This window comes from Benincasa hispida, chromosome 10 (assembly GCF_027475165.1).
Source record: "Benincasa hispida cultivar pf3 chromosome 10, pf3_genome.v1.1, whole genome shotgun sequence".
Classification (NCBI taxonomy): domain Eukaryota; kingdom Viridiplantae; phylum Streptophyta; class Magnoliopsida; order Cucurbitales; family Cucurbitaceae; genus Benincasa; species Benincasa hispida.
The window spans coordinates 62828791-62845385 of NC_143487.1; the positions used below are offsets into that span (position 1 = coordinate 62828791).

Here is a 16595-nt window from a genome sequence, read left to right on the forward strand (position 1 = left end):
AAGCAAAATCTAAGGTGTTGAAGTAAAAAAGTCAATAAAATGTAATAGAAAAGTGACTCATAATTGATCAAAAAAAAAAAAAAGACTAGAGGGAGAAGTATGAAGATAAATGAAAAACTTCTTCATTGAATTGTTGAAGATATTCAAGTGGGTTATATTTTGGTGAACTTTGTGAGGGCTCAAATATGAAGATAAAGATTAGATGATTCTAGAGTTTGGTCTTTTTTTCCCTTATAGTTTTAGACTCAAGTAGTGAGCTTTTTAATAGGCTCTCTAACTTTAGATTGAGAAATATTAGATAAGTTGCTTATCTTTTTTCTTTAAAAAAAGTAAGCATAAAAATAGATACGTCAAATCACGTATCAGATATGTATTTGGGAATTATTTGAAAGAATCAACATCTCATACATGTCTGATACGAATTCTTTGCTTCATATGAAGTATTTGCGTTTCATAGGTCTTAACCAAATTAGGTATGCTTGTTTTTAGAAAATGCACATTTTTCAATAAAAAAAACATAATATTTATTATAAAGTATGGCTATCTAGATTTTAATTTATGTTATAAATTCAAATATAACTCAATTGATTAAGATATAATATTCATGATAAAAAAGAAGTTAAAGATTGAAAATCTATTCCAATTTAGTTCATACATTTTTTTTAAGCATTCTTATAATCTCTTTGAAGTCCTTTACTTAAAAAATAATTTCAATTGTTATGGTCTAATTCTTAATAATCTATTTAGCATATGCTTCATATGTATAAGTATGCCTTACATTAGTTATTGGGTTTGTAGATGTGAGTTCTCCAAAAGTTGATTCAAAATTTAATGAAATAAACAAAATGTGTTAAAATCATAACATGAAGGTGTTCACACGAGATTTTCTGCGATATTTATTTCATGGAGTTGAATTTATGTTTGTGTTGATTTGATGTGATGTGGCGCGATCTCTAACACTTGATCTTTTTATTCTCTCTCGGTTGAATGCGTACACTTGACTTGAGAGAGCGGAGCGCATGGTGTTCATGAAGTCTGGATTTGTGATTGATCCAAAATTTCTCCTTCCATAAAAAGTTTATGAAATTTTAAAATCAAATAATTAAAACGAAGATCTAGAATTCTAAAGTTAACTTAAAAAGTCGGGGTGACCAAACATTCAACGCAACAACATAATTCTAGGAAAAATTACGTTTTTAATTTTAAAATTTTGAAGAATATGTGTGATTGATTCATAAGTTTGGAAAATGTACATATTTAATTCTTGAGTTTCTAAAATATATGCATTTGGTCCATAAATTTTTAAAATGTAAATATTTTAGTCCTTGAATGTTTAGGAATATGTTTAAAGATCTTCGAAGTAATTATTTTAAATAATGATATGATATATAAAATTAGTAAAAATTATTTTTAAAGAACAAGTTTAGAGAGGAGATAATTTTTTAATTTAAAATGCTATATAATTATTTAAATATAATAATAAATTGTTTTAGGAACCTTTAAATTTGGACTAAAAAGGTATTTTGTAAACTTTAGGAACCAAACACATATTCTTAAAAACTTGAGGACCAAAAAGATATATTTTGAAAACTTCCAAACACATATTCTTTGAAATTTAAGGACTAGAAAGAAAATAAATTATACCTAGAGATTGTATTAATTAAAACTCCAAAATCACCTCAAACCCTAAATTTTTATTAGTGATTTTTGTAAGTAAATTTTCATTATAAAGTGATATACATGGACGTAACCATTATTTGAATATTTCATTGAAAATAACTCAAAATAATGTAAATAAAAATATTTACTCTCTTCTAATCCTTAAATATATATATATATATACTACATATATAGTTTTTCCATCATCAATGAGCAGAGAGTAATAGAAGTAGACAAGAACTGAAAATGGACTCAAAGTTCAAAAATGGAATCTAAATGTTTTAAATTAATTTATTTAGTTGATACAATTATTAGTTTACAATTTTAAATGACAAATATATCGTTCAAAATTAAATAATATAAATTAATTTTTTTCTATTAAAAAAAAAAGATAGGGAGATTTTTTTTAAATAACATTAATTCATTCCTATTCTTTCAACTTCTTCTGTTAATTTTGCATCATATACTCTCAGAACATACATGGTAAGGTCATTATATTTTTAACTTTTGTTCATCATAATTTGAAACAATACTCGTTTAGTCTATTTATACTTTTAAAAATGATCATTTTAATCCTTTAAGTTTTTAAAATTTAACAGATCACTCATTTTTCGTGAAGGATTATATAAAGATTAAAACGATTGATTTGGAAAGTATATGAATCAGAATAATTTAAAGAGAAGTTAAAAAACAATATTATAAAATATAAAGGAAAGGAAAAAAAAAAGAATGAAAGAAACTAGAGGGATGAGTAGTGAATAGAGAGAGAGCACTAGGGAAGCAAAAGATGGGCCCATATGAGAGGATAAAGGTAGTGTCTTTTTAGGGAGATATCTTTTGGAAATATGAGTAATAATAATAAAAATAAAGGAAGGGAGAAGAGGGGCTGAAGGGAGATTATAAATAGGAAGATGATGAGTTAAGAACAAATAATACACACAACACTACTTTATTTTCATATCATATGATCAATATGAAATATATGATGATGGATGAAAATAAAAGAGCTTTCATGGCTGTGATTCTGATTCAAACCATTTATGCTGGCTTGTTTCTCCTCTCAAAGGCGGCTTTCAATGACGGAATGAACAGCTATATCTTCGTTTTCTATCGTCAAGCCTTCGCTACCGTCTTCCTTTCTCCTATAACCTTCTTTTTTCAATGGTATATTTACCTGACTTTGTAACCATCCATCTATCTGGTTAGAGGTCTCGAAAAGTTGAGTCGTTATATAGTTTTTTTCTTTTTCTTTCTTTCATCTCATTCTTTTTTATTTTCTGTTTGTTTCTCAGGAAAGACGCCCCACCCTTGACATTCTTTACCTTCTGCAAGATTTTTATGCTCTCTTTGTTTGGGTATCTTCTTCTTCTTCTTTTCATCTCCACTCTACTCATAAAGTAATGAATTGGTTCATTCAACTATAATATAATATTATTTGGGTATGTTTCTTTTTAACTATTATGATTTTTGGTTGAGGTTGTTGGTAGATTGAACTGTTTTTGTGTTTGTTTTACACAATTTTTTAATCATGATTTCTGAATTTCGTAGATAAACGTTTGAATTATTAGTTAATCTTTAAAAATAAAGACAAGTTTTTTTTAGTTCTTGTAATTTGGATTGAACTTATGGAAGGCGTGTTCTTAATTTTTGTTTTTTTTTCTAAAAAATAAAACAAAAATCAAAATCTCGTTTTGTAGGTCTCATTTGGTGACCATTTTGCTATTTGTTTTTTTGAAAATTAAGCCTATGAACACTAGTTTCACCTCCAAATTTTTTCATTTATTATCTACTTTTCACCAATGTTTTAAAAAACCAAAAAAAAATTCGAGAACTAAAAAAAAAAAGCTTTCAAAAAGTTGTTTTTGCTTTTAGAATTTAGTTAAGAATTCAATCATTGTATTTTAAGAAAGATGCAAATCATTATAAGAAAATGTGAATCAAATAAACCTAATTATCAAAAACAAAAATAAAAAACCAAATGGTTATCAAACGGATTGTAACTATTTGATTTTTCAAATCGTTCTTTTAACTCCAAAATTTTCATTTTTCTTATTGAAACACACCAAATCTTAACCATATTCCAAAAAAACTTAAATAAGTTTTCAAAACATGATTTGGTTTTTGAAAACATACTAAAAAAGTATATACCAAAACAAAGAAATCAATAAGTGGAATTAGTGTTTTCAAGCTTAATTCTTAAAAACTAAAAAAAAAAAAAAAAAAAAAAAAAATCAAATTTATTTCTTTCACATTTCTTACAATTATTTGTATCTTTCTTAAGTTCAATAGTTGAATTCTTAGTCAAATTCCAAATTCCAAAAACAAATTTTTAAATATTATTATCTTTTTTTTTTTTAGTTTTCAAATTTTGACATGAAAATTTTAAACCATGGATAAAAAGTAGATAACAAAAAAAGAAATTTAGAGATGAAAATAGTGTATATTGATTTACATTTAAAAACAAAAAATCAAAAGTCAAATGGTCATTAAAGAGATATCAAAATGATTATGAAACGGGTTGAGAATGATTATCAAACCGAGCTTAAATGTTGAGATTGTTTTGGTTTGCAGGATAGCCATATGTTTAAATCTTTATGGGATTGCTCTTGTGTACACGTCAGCAACATTGGCTGCAGCAACTACAAATTCTCTTCCTGTCATCACCTTCTTCGTCGCCCTCTTAATTAGGTACACACTAATTAATTCCTTAATTAAATTAGAAATTTAACTCTTCAAATTATTCCCTTAAATTTCAATATACATTTTTTTTTTTTTACAATTATGTTATTTGTTAAACCCATACTTTTTTTTTTTTTAATATTTTTCAACAATCGAAGAATATATAGAGGATTAATTCTATTACTTTGAGTTTTTAGGATAATGTTTGAATTGTTGTATTGTAATTTTTTAAAGAATTTTTAAAGAATTCATTAATTAATAGATTATTGAAGTTTAATTTATAATTAAATACAATGAATCTTATGTTTATTTAAAAATTAAAGGCTGAGAATTTACTATAACTACTTGTTCATATATATCTATAATAAGAATGAATGAAAAAGTCTTTTCTATAGTAACTTTTGGTCTATATAAAGAAGTTAATTCAACAAAGAGAGATGCTAAAAGGCAAAGAATTTATTCCCTTATTTTATTTGTGCTTTATTATTAATTTAAATGTTTTATTTCTCTCATACTAACTTTTAAAAAAGAGGCAGATTCCATGATGATTCCTTAATTTGGGTCAAAATTGAATGAAATAGATTTAGAAAAAAACAAACTCTCTTTCTAATGTTGTTAAAATGTATTTGGTACATAGGTTGATGAAAATTGTTTTTAATTCATTAAAAATAATACTTTTCAGATATTTGGCTACATAACAATAAAGTATTTTAAAATTCTAAATATTTAAATGTAATGCTTAGAGGATGTACTTGAATGACTCATTTTAATATAACTAATTTGTTTTAATTTTTAATTCTCAAAATTAAGCTTGATTAATAATATTTTTTTTTTATAATCTAGCTAGCCATTATTTCTTATATATCCTCGACACATTCTATTTTTTTTTTTCCCAAACATTTAAGCTCTGTTTAATAATTATTTAGTTTTTTTTATTTTTTAAAAATTAAACTTATTTCGCACATTTTTAAGAGGATTTGCATCTTTCTTAAATATAATGGTTGAATATTTAGCCAAATTCTAAATTCCAAAAACAATTTTTTGAAAGCTACTTTTTCTAATTCTCAAAATTTGGCTAGATTTTTAAACCATTAGTGAAAATTAGATAACAAATGAAGAAATTTGGAGGTGAAACTAGTGTTTATAGGTTTAATTTTCAAAAAATAAAAAACGAAATGATTATCAAACGAGACCTTAATGTTCCGTTTTTCACTCGAAAATGAAAAATAAATAAAACTTGATGACCACAAAAATTTATAATTTAACTTATCACTTTTGTGATGATAGTTTCCAATATGAGTTTAAGAAAGGGGGGAGAGTAAAATGAGAAACATAATGGCCAAGTTGAAGAAGGCCATATTGTTTGGAGTGGAAACCCTAAATTTAGATGAGAAGAGCCAAAGACGGTGTCAATGTAAATAGTAAAATTTATTTTGGAAATGATTGATGGGATGGATTCTTGAGATCACAAGGAAAAAAGAAAAAAAAAAAGCAAAGAAATAACAAGTGAAAAGAAGATAATAGAAGAAAAACCATATGAAGTATAGTGTCCCTACCTCTATATATACAAAGGATGGGATCAGTTGGTATACCGTAACATATCAGCTAAGTTGACACTTTTTTTATTGCCTTCATCACATCCGGACCATACATTTAAAAAGGCTATAATTCCATATCACAAAGACCAATGTTAGTATTGACAAATATATATTTGGATATTCAAATTTTGTGAATTGAATAATATTTTATGGAAGTGTTGGATTCTTTCGATTTTTCTATATATTATAGTATAGAATCATACATAGAAAACTCTTTGATCTACTTTTTGAAAGTGTATATAATAATCATTTTCTTATACAAACATATACATGATGGTTACTTTTAGCATCAACATTTTTCTTTTCATATCATAATGTTTAAAAACTTTAGATAATTAATCAAAAGAGGTTTAAGCAACATTGGATAAACAAAAGAATTATAAATGAAAGGCTCTAAATTAAATTCTAAAAGAACAAAAACAAAATAACATTGTCGAATAATCATTAATGTTATTTGGAATTTGGCAAGGATTTAGAAAGGTTGCTAAAAGTTTATTATAAAACAAACGAACTTTAATTTAAAAACAAACATCCAAAAAGTGAAGAATATATCAAACTAAACAAAGGTGTGTTATATACTATGAAGTTAAAATAAGAGATCAATTTCAGTTAAATTACAAATCTGGTCTCTATCATTTAGAAAAAGTTATAATTTAGTATTTATGAATTATAAAATCCTCTTAAATAGTCCTTATGATAGGAACTATTTATAGATATTTACCAAACCTTAAAAATTAAATTTTAATTTTTAAAATTATAAAACTAAATTCTACTTTCACCTGACTATAGGAACCAATCTTGTAATTTATCCATAAATTTTATCTTTTACGTTACATCTGCTTACAAAAGGGCAAAGAGAAAGTTAATTACCATTAACGTTTTGAGACAAGAAATCAAACAATAACTTTTGAGATGGTAATTGCTAAGTTATATGTGTTTCAATTGCTTTTTTTATTTCTCTCTTGAGTTCGACTAATGTGGAGTGGAAGATTTGAATAACTTCTAATTTTTAGATTGAGAATATTGAAGATCCACATTAAAAAAAATTGATAGACTTCACAATTTATATAAGATACAAAGTCACTTTCGTCTTACAATTGGTTTTCAAATAAAATTTTAGATTATATATTTAATAAATGATACATATCTTATGTTAGTTGAATTATGTTTATTTAACTTTAGATCACGATATCTGATTGATATATATAGTATGTGGTAATCATTAAAAACGTACAAGTGAAAAGGCTTTCGTTTATTGAGTCATTTCATTGCTGAAATTTATAGAACATGAATTAAAGCTGATTCGTAGTACTAAAATAAGAGGAAAAAACGACAAAGAAAAGCTGATTAAGTTGTGGATTGAATTACACACAATACAACATTTAATGGTCCATTTTGCTTTAATAAACAGATATCTAAAGTCATTCTTGTCAATAATGTAATTATTATTTAAAGCTCTCTCTCTATTCAGTGGAGTCCATAGTATTTTGTCTTGTTACCAACTTTCTTTAGTTACATTTTTCTTTTGTCTAATCATTTTTTTTATTACATTTAATATGGCATTTTATGTCACAAATTTCTAAATTGAGTTAAATTCATGTAGCACTTTGAGTGTAAAACTCGTAACATAAATCAAATCTTAATGTTTGTATAAGAATTAAAACAGAGGGTTTGGAAGCATGGAAAATTAATTAAATGGTAAATTATAACTTTTGTCTCTAAAGTTTAATGTTGGTGTATAAATGGTCGTATACTTTTAATTTTGTGTTTAATATCTTGTTGAGCCTTAAAAATATTTAATATGTATCTTTGAACTTTCAATTTTATATCTAATAGATTCTTGACATATTCAATGGTGTTTTAAGGTTAACAAATATAGTCTGTTAAACAAATCAATTAGAACGACCTTTGAGTATGTGTTCAATAGTTTATTTTTTAAGGAAAGGTTAAGTAGGTTGAGGATATATAAAACATAGAATTAAAAGTTTAAGGATTTATTATATACAAAATTGAAAGTTTTAGGGAGAGTTATCAGACATTGATCTATTCGATGAAAAATTAAGAATTTGGAACACCTAATAGAATACTTTTTTTAAGATCTGAAGATTATTGGACACAAACCTAAATGTTTAGAGGCTAAACTTGTACTTTAGTTAATAAATAAAACACTTCTAAATTTGAATAAATGGGAAAAAATAATACTCTTAAGTTTAAAAAAAGATTTGTAGATTTTTTTTTGGTTGGGTTGGATATTTTATCAATGAGCTAATTAAGTTCAAGTATTCTTATCGATTTAAACTTCATGTCTAGATTTACGACCTTACTTAAATAAGATCTATATCGTATAAATTATACATATGTATTCTTGAATTTTAAAAACTTCATGTCTAAATTGGAGTATTTTCGGCCTTATTTGGTAACCATTTGATTTTTTCTTTTTTTTTTTTTTTAAAAAAAATTAAGTCTATTTCATGCACATTTCTTATAATGATTTGTATCTTTTCAATTACAATGGTGAATTCTTGACTAAATTTAAAAAAAAAAAAAAAAAATTGAAAGTTACTTTTTTTTAGTACTCAATATTTAGCTTGGTTTTTTAAATAATTGGTGATGAAAAGTAGATAACAAAGGAAGAAATTTGGAGGTGGAATTAGCGTCCATAGACTTAATTTTCAAAAACAAAAACAAAAAATAAAATAGTTATCGAACGGGAACGATAATTTGATTAGGTATTTGTTTAATATGAACCATTTATGTCAAGGTTTTTAATGTTAAGAACCCAATATTTATTTTTCATCACTTTTCATTTTTATTAATTATCATTTCTTAAAAAGCATTTGTTCCCTTAATTTTGATAGGATGGAAGTGTTAAGGTTGAAGTCAATAGCAGGAATTGCAAAGCTAGCAGGAATATTTTTGTGCATTGGTGGAGTGGGAATGTTAGCATTTTACAAAGGCCCTCAATTGAACTTATTTAACAATCATCATCTCTTTAATGTCCATAACCCCAATGACAATTCTTCTTCTCTTGCATTGCCCAAATCTTGGTTGAAGGGTTGCTTTTTGATGCTAGCTTCCAATACCTTATGGGGTATTTGGATTGTTCTTCAGGTATCAATTTTCATCTCTATATATATGTTCTTCGAATCATTTGATGATCTATTTACGTTTAGAAATCAGCCAGATTTTGTAATAGTATGTTAAGAACTCATTTCATTACTTTTTTTTTTTTTTTAGTTTTTTAGTTTTCCTTCTTTTCCAATTTCTTTACGATATATTTGATTTTTTTTTTTAGCCAAATTTTAAAAACAGGAACAAGGATTTTAATCTTATTATTTTTAGTTTTAAAATTTGTCTAATATTTTAATTTTTTTTAAGCATAGATAATAAAACAGAGAAACACATGAATTGAAGTAAGTTGTTCGCTTTTAAAAATAGAAAAGTTCGCTTTTAAAAGTTGGTTTTATCTGATATAGAATGAAATTCTTTCCTTCACGTTTCTTTGAAGCATTTCAAATTCACTTTTGACTTTAATCTTTAGTCTTTTGAATTTAGGAAAAATAATTTGTTTACTATTTCTTTCTTCTCTTTCATGCTTTAAGCCAAATAATAAAAGAGAAGCTACAAGAATATAAAGAAAGAAAAAACAAAACAAAAAAAACAAATACACATCATTATGAAAAAACTACTATGTAGATTTAAAATTTAAAATTTAACTAGATTAAGATTATAAACGAAAAACTAACAATTTTCTTTTTAAAAAAAAAAAAAAAAGGAAAAAGAAAAAAACTTGAAAATAGTTAATAAAGTAATCATTTATTAGTCCAAACTTGTAGGACACTTAAAACTATTAGAGACTCTTTGGGAGGTAATAGGAATGCAATGATTACTAGATTCAGAGGAGTTTTGAAATGCGTGAACAATCGAAGATGAATTGAAAATGGTGGGAAAGAGTATTAGGTTGAAAAGTGTGGAATAGAATGAGTTTGATGCAAATAGGTCCAAAATACTTAATCTAGACATGAGTTTTGGATTACATTACATTACAAATCCTTTTTCATTATGATCCCCCAAACACTTCCGTAGTTGTTAGATCTTATCTAATCTTTTAGTCTAGAATATGTTTCATTGAATTGATGAATATTCAAATGGACATTTTTCTACATCTATAGCACTATAAGATTTCACTTGTCTATATATATATAATTTGTATAGTGTTTTTCTGAGATTCAGAAATGTTTAGTGGGTTAATCAATTTGTATATTATTTGAAAAAACAGGCATTTGTATTGAAAAGCTATCCTTCAAAGCTTCTGTTGACAAATCTTCAATGTTTATTAAGTTCGTTTCAATCATTTGCTATTGCTATTGCAATGGAGAGAGATCCTCAACAATGGAAACTTGGTTGGAATCTTAGGCTTCTCTCAGTCGCATACACTGTAATTTTCTCTCTTCACTTTTCCATTATGATTAACCAAAAAAAAAAAAAAAATGATTATTTATTTATTTATTTATGAAGTTCTTTAATTACGACGTAGGGATTGACCTATCAATTTTTTAAGATAGTAATTAGTATTTTATTTATTGATTAGTTATGCATTTGGATCGATAAATAATAGAACTAATTTTGTCGTAGGGTATTGTGGTGACCGCGGTTACATATTGTCTTCAAGCTTGGATTGTTGAGAAGAAAGGACCAGTTTATCTAGCCATGTCTACACCTTTTTCTCTTCTCATTACAATCTTCTTCTCTGCTACTTTTCTAGGAGAGAGTATCACTCTTGGAAGGTAATTACTTAGGATTTCGTTTGATAATCATTTAATTTTCAAAGTTTTGTTTGTTTTTCTGATCGTTTCTTCATCATGATTTTCATATTAACGTTTGAGTTCTAAGCTAAATTCCAAACATAAAAACAAATTTTAAAAATTTTTGTTTTTAAGTTTTAGAATTTGGCTTAAATTTTAAAAGTACTCCTAAAATTTGACAAATAAAATATAGAAACCAATTGATACAAGTGGTGATTATAAGTTTAATTTTCAAAAACGAAAAATAGAAAACCAAATGCCTTAAGCCAGTTTAGTAAAAAATGATAAGTACAAAACCAAATGCCTTATACTTATCGTTTGCTTTGGTTGAATGCATCGCTTTTGGATTTGGGGTATAAGATAAGGGTGTTAGGGATATGCTAACGTAGCTGAGATAACCTAGTGCACCAATTGATCCCTCTTTTCATTAGTATATTGTTAAAAAAATATTTCATTTTTAGGTTTTTGTTTTAGATATTTGTTTTTATTTCCTTATAATCTTCCCATTATGATTTATATTCGTTGAAATACTTGAGTTCCTAATCAAATTCTATAAACAAATACTACTTTTTTAATTTTTCAAAAAATAGGCTTGGTTTTAAAAAGTAAAAAGTGTGGATGACAAAACTATTATATTTATTATTGTTTATAAGTTTAATTTTCAAATTGAAAACAAAAAATAAAATTGTTAGGAAACGAAACCTTAACAATTATTTATATGTAATGTTTAAAACCTATTCTTCCCATTATATTCATTTCTATCATGGTGGGAGGTTTTGAATTCTAGACCTCTTGATGGGTAACACATACTGAGCTATACTCGGTTTGACTTTTTATTATTCATGTTTTTTTTTTTGTTTCTAAAAGAACTTTTTTGGGTGTTGTGTTTGCAGTACTTTAGGGGGTATGTTGCTGGTGGGAGGGCTTTACTTTGTGCTATGGGGAAAGAGCAAAGAGCAAAAAATAAGTGAAGGATTGAAAGAAGGTGGCAAAGAATGCAACATTGAAGGGAAGGATATCACTAAGTTAGGCAATGGATTAAATCCAACATCTTCAGTTGAAAATGTCTAAATTATTAATCATATGAATATATGTGTATTTTTTTTAAAAAAATTAAGTTAGAGTAGATTTTTATTTTTCAAATTATATATGGGAGGGGTTTGAAAGTGTAGAAATCTTAATTGGTTAGATTAATTTTTATTATGACTATGCTTAAATTATTTCAAGAAATAAAAGCGAAATGGTCGATTATAAGATCATAATTTCACAAATGTCCAACCATCTGAATAGACATTAGATATCTTTCCATCATTAATACATGTTTATTGAAATATTGGTGAATCTAATATGAAACTATACAAGTTCTACACAATGTTAATGACAACAAAAAAGATGACAAGTCAAATTGTGTGAATAACAAAAACTTCAAGATACAGAGATTGATAGCTTAATTTAATTTGGTGCAAGATCACCTACGTATAGGGACAATGTGCTCGAGGAAAATAATTTCACTAATATAGAGTTAAACAATTACAACGAGGTACTTATCTATTAAATAACCTCTACCGTGCTTCTCAAAAGCTCACTCCTTGGTGATGAGTTTACAATCCTCCTAAACTTGAGAATCTCTTTCTTGTTGTAGTGTCAGTCTTTACACCTCTTGAACTTAGATTGCTCTAAGTATATTAATATACAACTTCTTCATTACACTACTACAGACATTGAATAACGTGACATTTTTCCAATGTCAAGTAAAGGGTATAGCTGACGCTTATAAAAGTATCGAGTATTCGACTGTCAAGTATAATGTGATAATTTATTTCCAAAAAAATGTCAAGACAGATGTTTCTTGATATAATTTCTGTGTCAAGAAAGATAATACACTTGACATTACTAGTACGTCAAGTTTATTGATTTTTGACATTCATTACGTATCATATATGATAACTCTTGATGTTTTTTATTTGTCATGTATATGTTTTTTTTTTCTTCAAATTAAATGTCCCAATTGATATTCTCATTTTCTGTCTTGTATTCCAACAATACAATTACATAAACTAAATAAACATTATACATTTAAAATCTATAAACTCAATATATTCACTAAAAATTTCTAATCAAATTACAACAATATTTCTCTTTCACATGTACATGCACAAAATAAAATCTCAACTATTGCTTTTGTATACAAAATTCAAATTTTGACAAACACAAAAGTGACAAATTGTTTAATAAGTAACCTCTCAACGAAGTACATTATTTAATCTATACATTGAGTTTTGAAGTCTAAAGATCGAGAACTAAGGGTCAGGCAAGGCATGTTTAAGCAAGTCAACCTGTAAACTAGAATAAATGGCGATAACATCAAATTTCAAAATATAGAAATAATTGTTAAGGTACAACAATAACAAAAAGTCATGCACAAGAAAAAAAGTACATGATTGGCTTACTTTATGCAATGGAAAAATATCATACTCGAAACTTAGAAAATATCTACAACTTAAAGTTAGAGACTTACTGACATTTCATTCATTCTCTTTTGACCATATCCAACCTCAGGAGGAACAATTACCTTTTGCTGCAAAACGAAGGAAGATGGGAGAAATTTGAGAAAATATAATAAAGAGAAAGAAGATTATCAACAAATCAAGCACATGCTAAAATTTAAAATAGAAGAATGCAGATAACTTTCACCCAATTTTCACAACTTTCAAGCAAAAGCAAAGTGCACCTTTAATAGAAAACTAATATAGGAATGAATGAGTAGAAGAGAATATTGGAAGCCAAATCTTATCTACAAGCAATAAAAAATTTCTATACATGCACACTCATTCCCACAACTAAGTAGTAGCACAACAAGTCCAAGTTCAACAGAACATGAAATGTGTTCATCTTGCTAAAACTTAATCATATACATACAAATTTTAGAAAATAACAAAGTTTTTAAGTGGGTTTTATTGGATTTTTGAAAAAATTAAAGGCCCAATGGTTGTAATTATTGAGCAGTGGCAAACTTGTAATTATTCTTTTCTTCTCCACTTAGGGCAGCAAATCGTGGGTTTTTAATTAGCTGAAGAAAAAGAAATTGCAGCAGCCACTTAAGCTTTTTTTTTTTTGGCTGTGAAGTTGAAGCCGGAGGAGACCACGAGCCACCTGAAGCAAGAGACAGTGCCGCAGCTGTCTGGGTTGAGCGGATCGGGAGGCAGTCGGTTCAGGCGGCGTGGGTGTCTAACGAGATCGATTTCCGTCCGACGAGCGAGGTCGAGGGCGTGGGTGTGGATTTTGCACCGGTTCTTGCGTGGAGCGGCAGTAGTGAGAGAAACACGTGGGTCTGCGCATGGTTCGCCGATTAAAGGCGATAGCGCACTGTTTTTGGCTGTTTTACAGTGGGTTGTTCTCAGTTTTCAGAGACGACGTCTAATGCAGATTTCTCGGTATCAGTGGATACTTAAAATTACAGATTGGTGATTTCTTTGATTACCTGTAATTTGTAAAATTCCTTTATTGCTCATTAATAAATTAATTCAAGCTAGTTCTCAAAGTGGATGTAGACCAAACTGGTTAAACCACTATATATCTTGGTGTTCTTTACTGCTTTCGATTTATTTCTGCTGATTGTTTGCGTTCTGTTTGGCCATCTAAGTTAGGTTCCGAAACTCTCACAAGTGGTATCAGAGCTCTAGTTGATCTAAGAAGGGTGTGTGGTAGTGTGTGCTGGCATATTCTGTGTTTAGGGATATTTTTTTGTTGGAATTAATTTGACAGATGACTTCGATGTCTACACGGTTCGAAGTTGTTAAGTTTGATGGGAAAGGTGATTTCGGGTTATGGAGGAAAAAGATTAGGGCTATTCTAGTACAACAAAAGGTAGCCAAAATCTTAGACGAACATAACCTTCCACCAACAATTACAGAAGCTAAAAAAAGGGATATGGATGAGATGGCCTATTCGACAATAATTTTGTATCTGTTGGAGTGCTTAGGCTAGTAGATGAGACCACTACTACAGCGGAGTTGTGGAAGAAACTGAAAAGTCTTTATTTGACAAAGTTCTTGCCAAATAAATTATATCTAAAGGAGAAATTCTTTGGATATAAGATGGACTCAAGTAAAAGCTTAGACGAGAACCTAGATGAATTTCAGAAGATTATAGTTGATCTCAATAACATCAGTGAGAAGATGTCGGATGAAAATCAAGCAGTTATTCTTCTGAATTCTTTGTCAGAATCGTATCGAGAAGTTAAGGCAGCTATTAAATATGGATGGGATTCATTGTCCATGGATATAGTGTTGGATGCCTTGAGAACGAGAAATCTCGAGATTAAAAATGAACGCAAGGATGGAGAGTTACTCATGGCAAGAGGTAGAAATGAGAAAAAGAACAGAAAAGGAAAAGAGTCAAGATCCAAGTCAAAATCAAAGGGGAAAAATAAAAAGTGTTTCCTATGTCATAAAGGACACTTTAGAAAAAATTACCCTTTGAATAAGAGCAAGGAAGCGTCAAGTAGTAAGCATGTAGGGGATTCTAGTGCAGCAAATATTACGATGGGTATGATTCAGCAGAGGTTTTTATGGTGTCCAGTAGGGACATGCTTGGATCATGGATTTAGGGTGCACGTTTCACATGACTCCTAATCGGGATTTCTTGATTGACTTTCAGGAAAAGATGGGGGATCAGTTCTGCTTTGTGATAATGGTGCTTGTGATGTAAAAGGAATTGGGTCAGTTCGAATTGCAACACATGATGGTATGATCAGAATTCTTACAAATGTAAGGTATGTTCCAAAACTCGAAATCTAATTTCTCTGGGTGAATTAGATAGAGTAGGTTATTCTTATAAATCTGAGAATGGAGTTCTGAAGATTGTCAAGGGTTCTTTGGTTATGCTGAAGGGGACCTTGAGGAATGGTCTTTATGTGTTAGAGGGTACTATAGTTTCAGGTAGTGCTGCTGTTGAATCTGAGAAAGAAACAAATAAATATATGTTATGGCATAACAGACTAGCTCATGTCAGTGAAAGAGGTCTTCAAGCTCTTTCAGAACAAGGTTTGCTTGGAGGAGTTATTGAACACCCATTTTGTGAACATTGCATAATGGGAAAGCCTACTAGAGTGAAGTTTGGGAAAGGGAAGCATTCTACCAAAGGAATTTTGGATTATATTCATTCAAATTTATAGGGTCCTAAAAAGGTACCTTCTATGGGAGGTTCAAGATACTTTATTTCGATCATTGATGATTTTTCAAGAAAGGTGTGGATGCATCCACTGAAATAGAAGGATGAAGCTTTTGAGAAATTTCTTGAATGGAAAAAGTAAGTTGAGAACCAGACAGGCAAGAAGGTAAAGTATCTGAGGACAAACAATAGTTTAGAATTTGTGAATCACAAATTTGATAAATTTTGCAAACCTGAGGGAATTACGAGGCATTTAACTGTTACTATACTCCACAACAAAATGGTTAAGAGGTTTAACAGAACAATTATGGAACGTACAAGATGTCTTTTGACAAATGCTTCATTACCCTTCAAATTTTGGGGGAAGCTACTCAAACAGCCTGTTATCTTATTAATAGGAGTTCGTCTTCCGCTTTAGGCCTAAAGACTCTGCAGGAGATATAGATAGGAAAAGCTTCAAGTTTGGATCATCTCAGAATGTTTGGATGTTCAGCTTATGCTCATGTTAAGAAAGGTCAAATTTTGGGGGAAGCTGCTCAAACAGCCTGTTATCTTATTAATAGGAGTCCGTCTTCCGCTTTAGGCCTAAAGACTCCTCAGGAGATATAGACAGGAAAAGCTCCAAGTTTGGATCATCTCAGAATGTTTGGATGTTCAGCTTATGCTCATGTTAAGGAAGGGA

General features: G+C 28.3%; 1 protein-coding gene across 1 annotated transcript; it reads left to right on the top strand.

Annotated features, from left to right (window-relative positions):
- Positions 1-2498: 2498 nt before the first annotated feature.
- On the top strand, positions 2499-12012 carry LOC150033543 (WAT1-related protein At5g64700-like). Its single transcript, XM_090305632.1, has 7 exons — positions 2499-2823; positions 2952-3014; positions 4231-4347; positions 8795-9047; positions 10216-10374; positions 10572-10723; positions 11635-12012. The coding sequence occupies exons 1-7, from the start codon at positions 2624-2626 to the stop codon at positions 11810-11812; spliced, it is 1122 nt and encodes a 373-aa protein (XP_090161758.1). The 5' UTR covers positions 2499-2623; the 3' UTR covers positions 11813-12012.
- The last annotated feature ends 4583 nt before the right edge of the window (positions 12013-16595 follow it).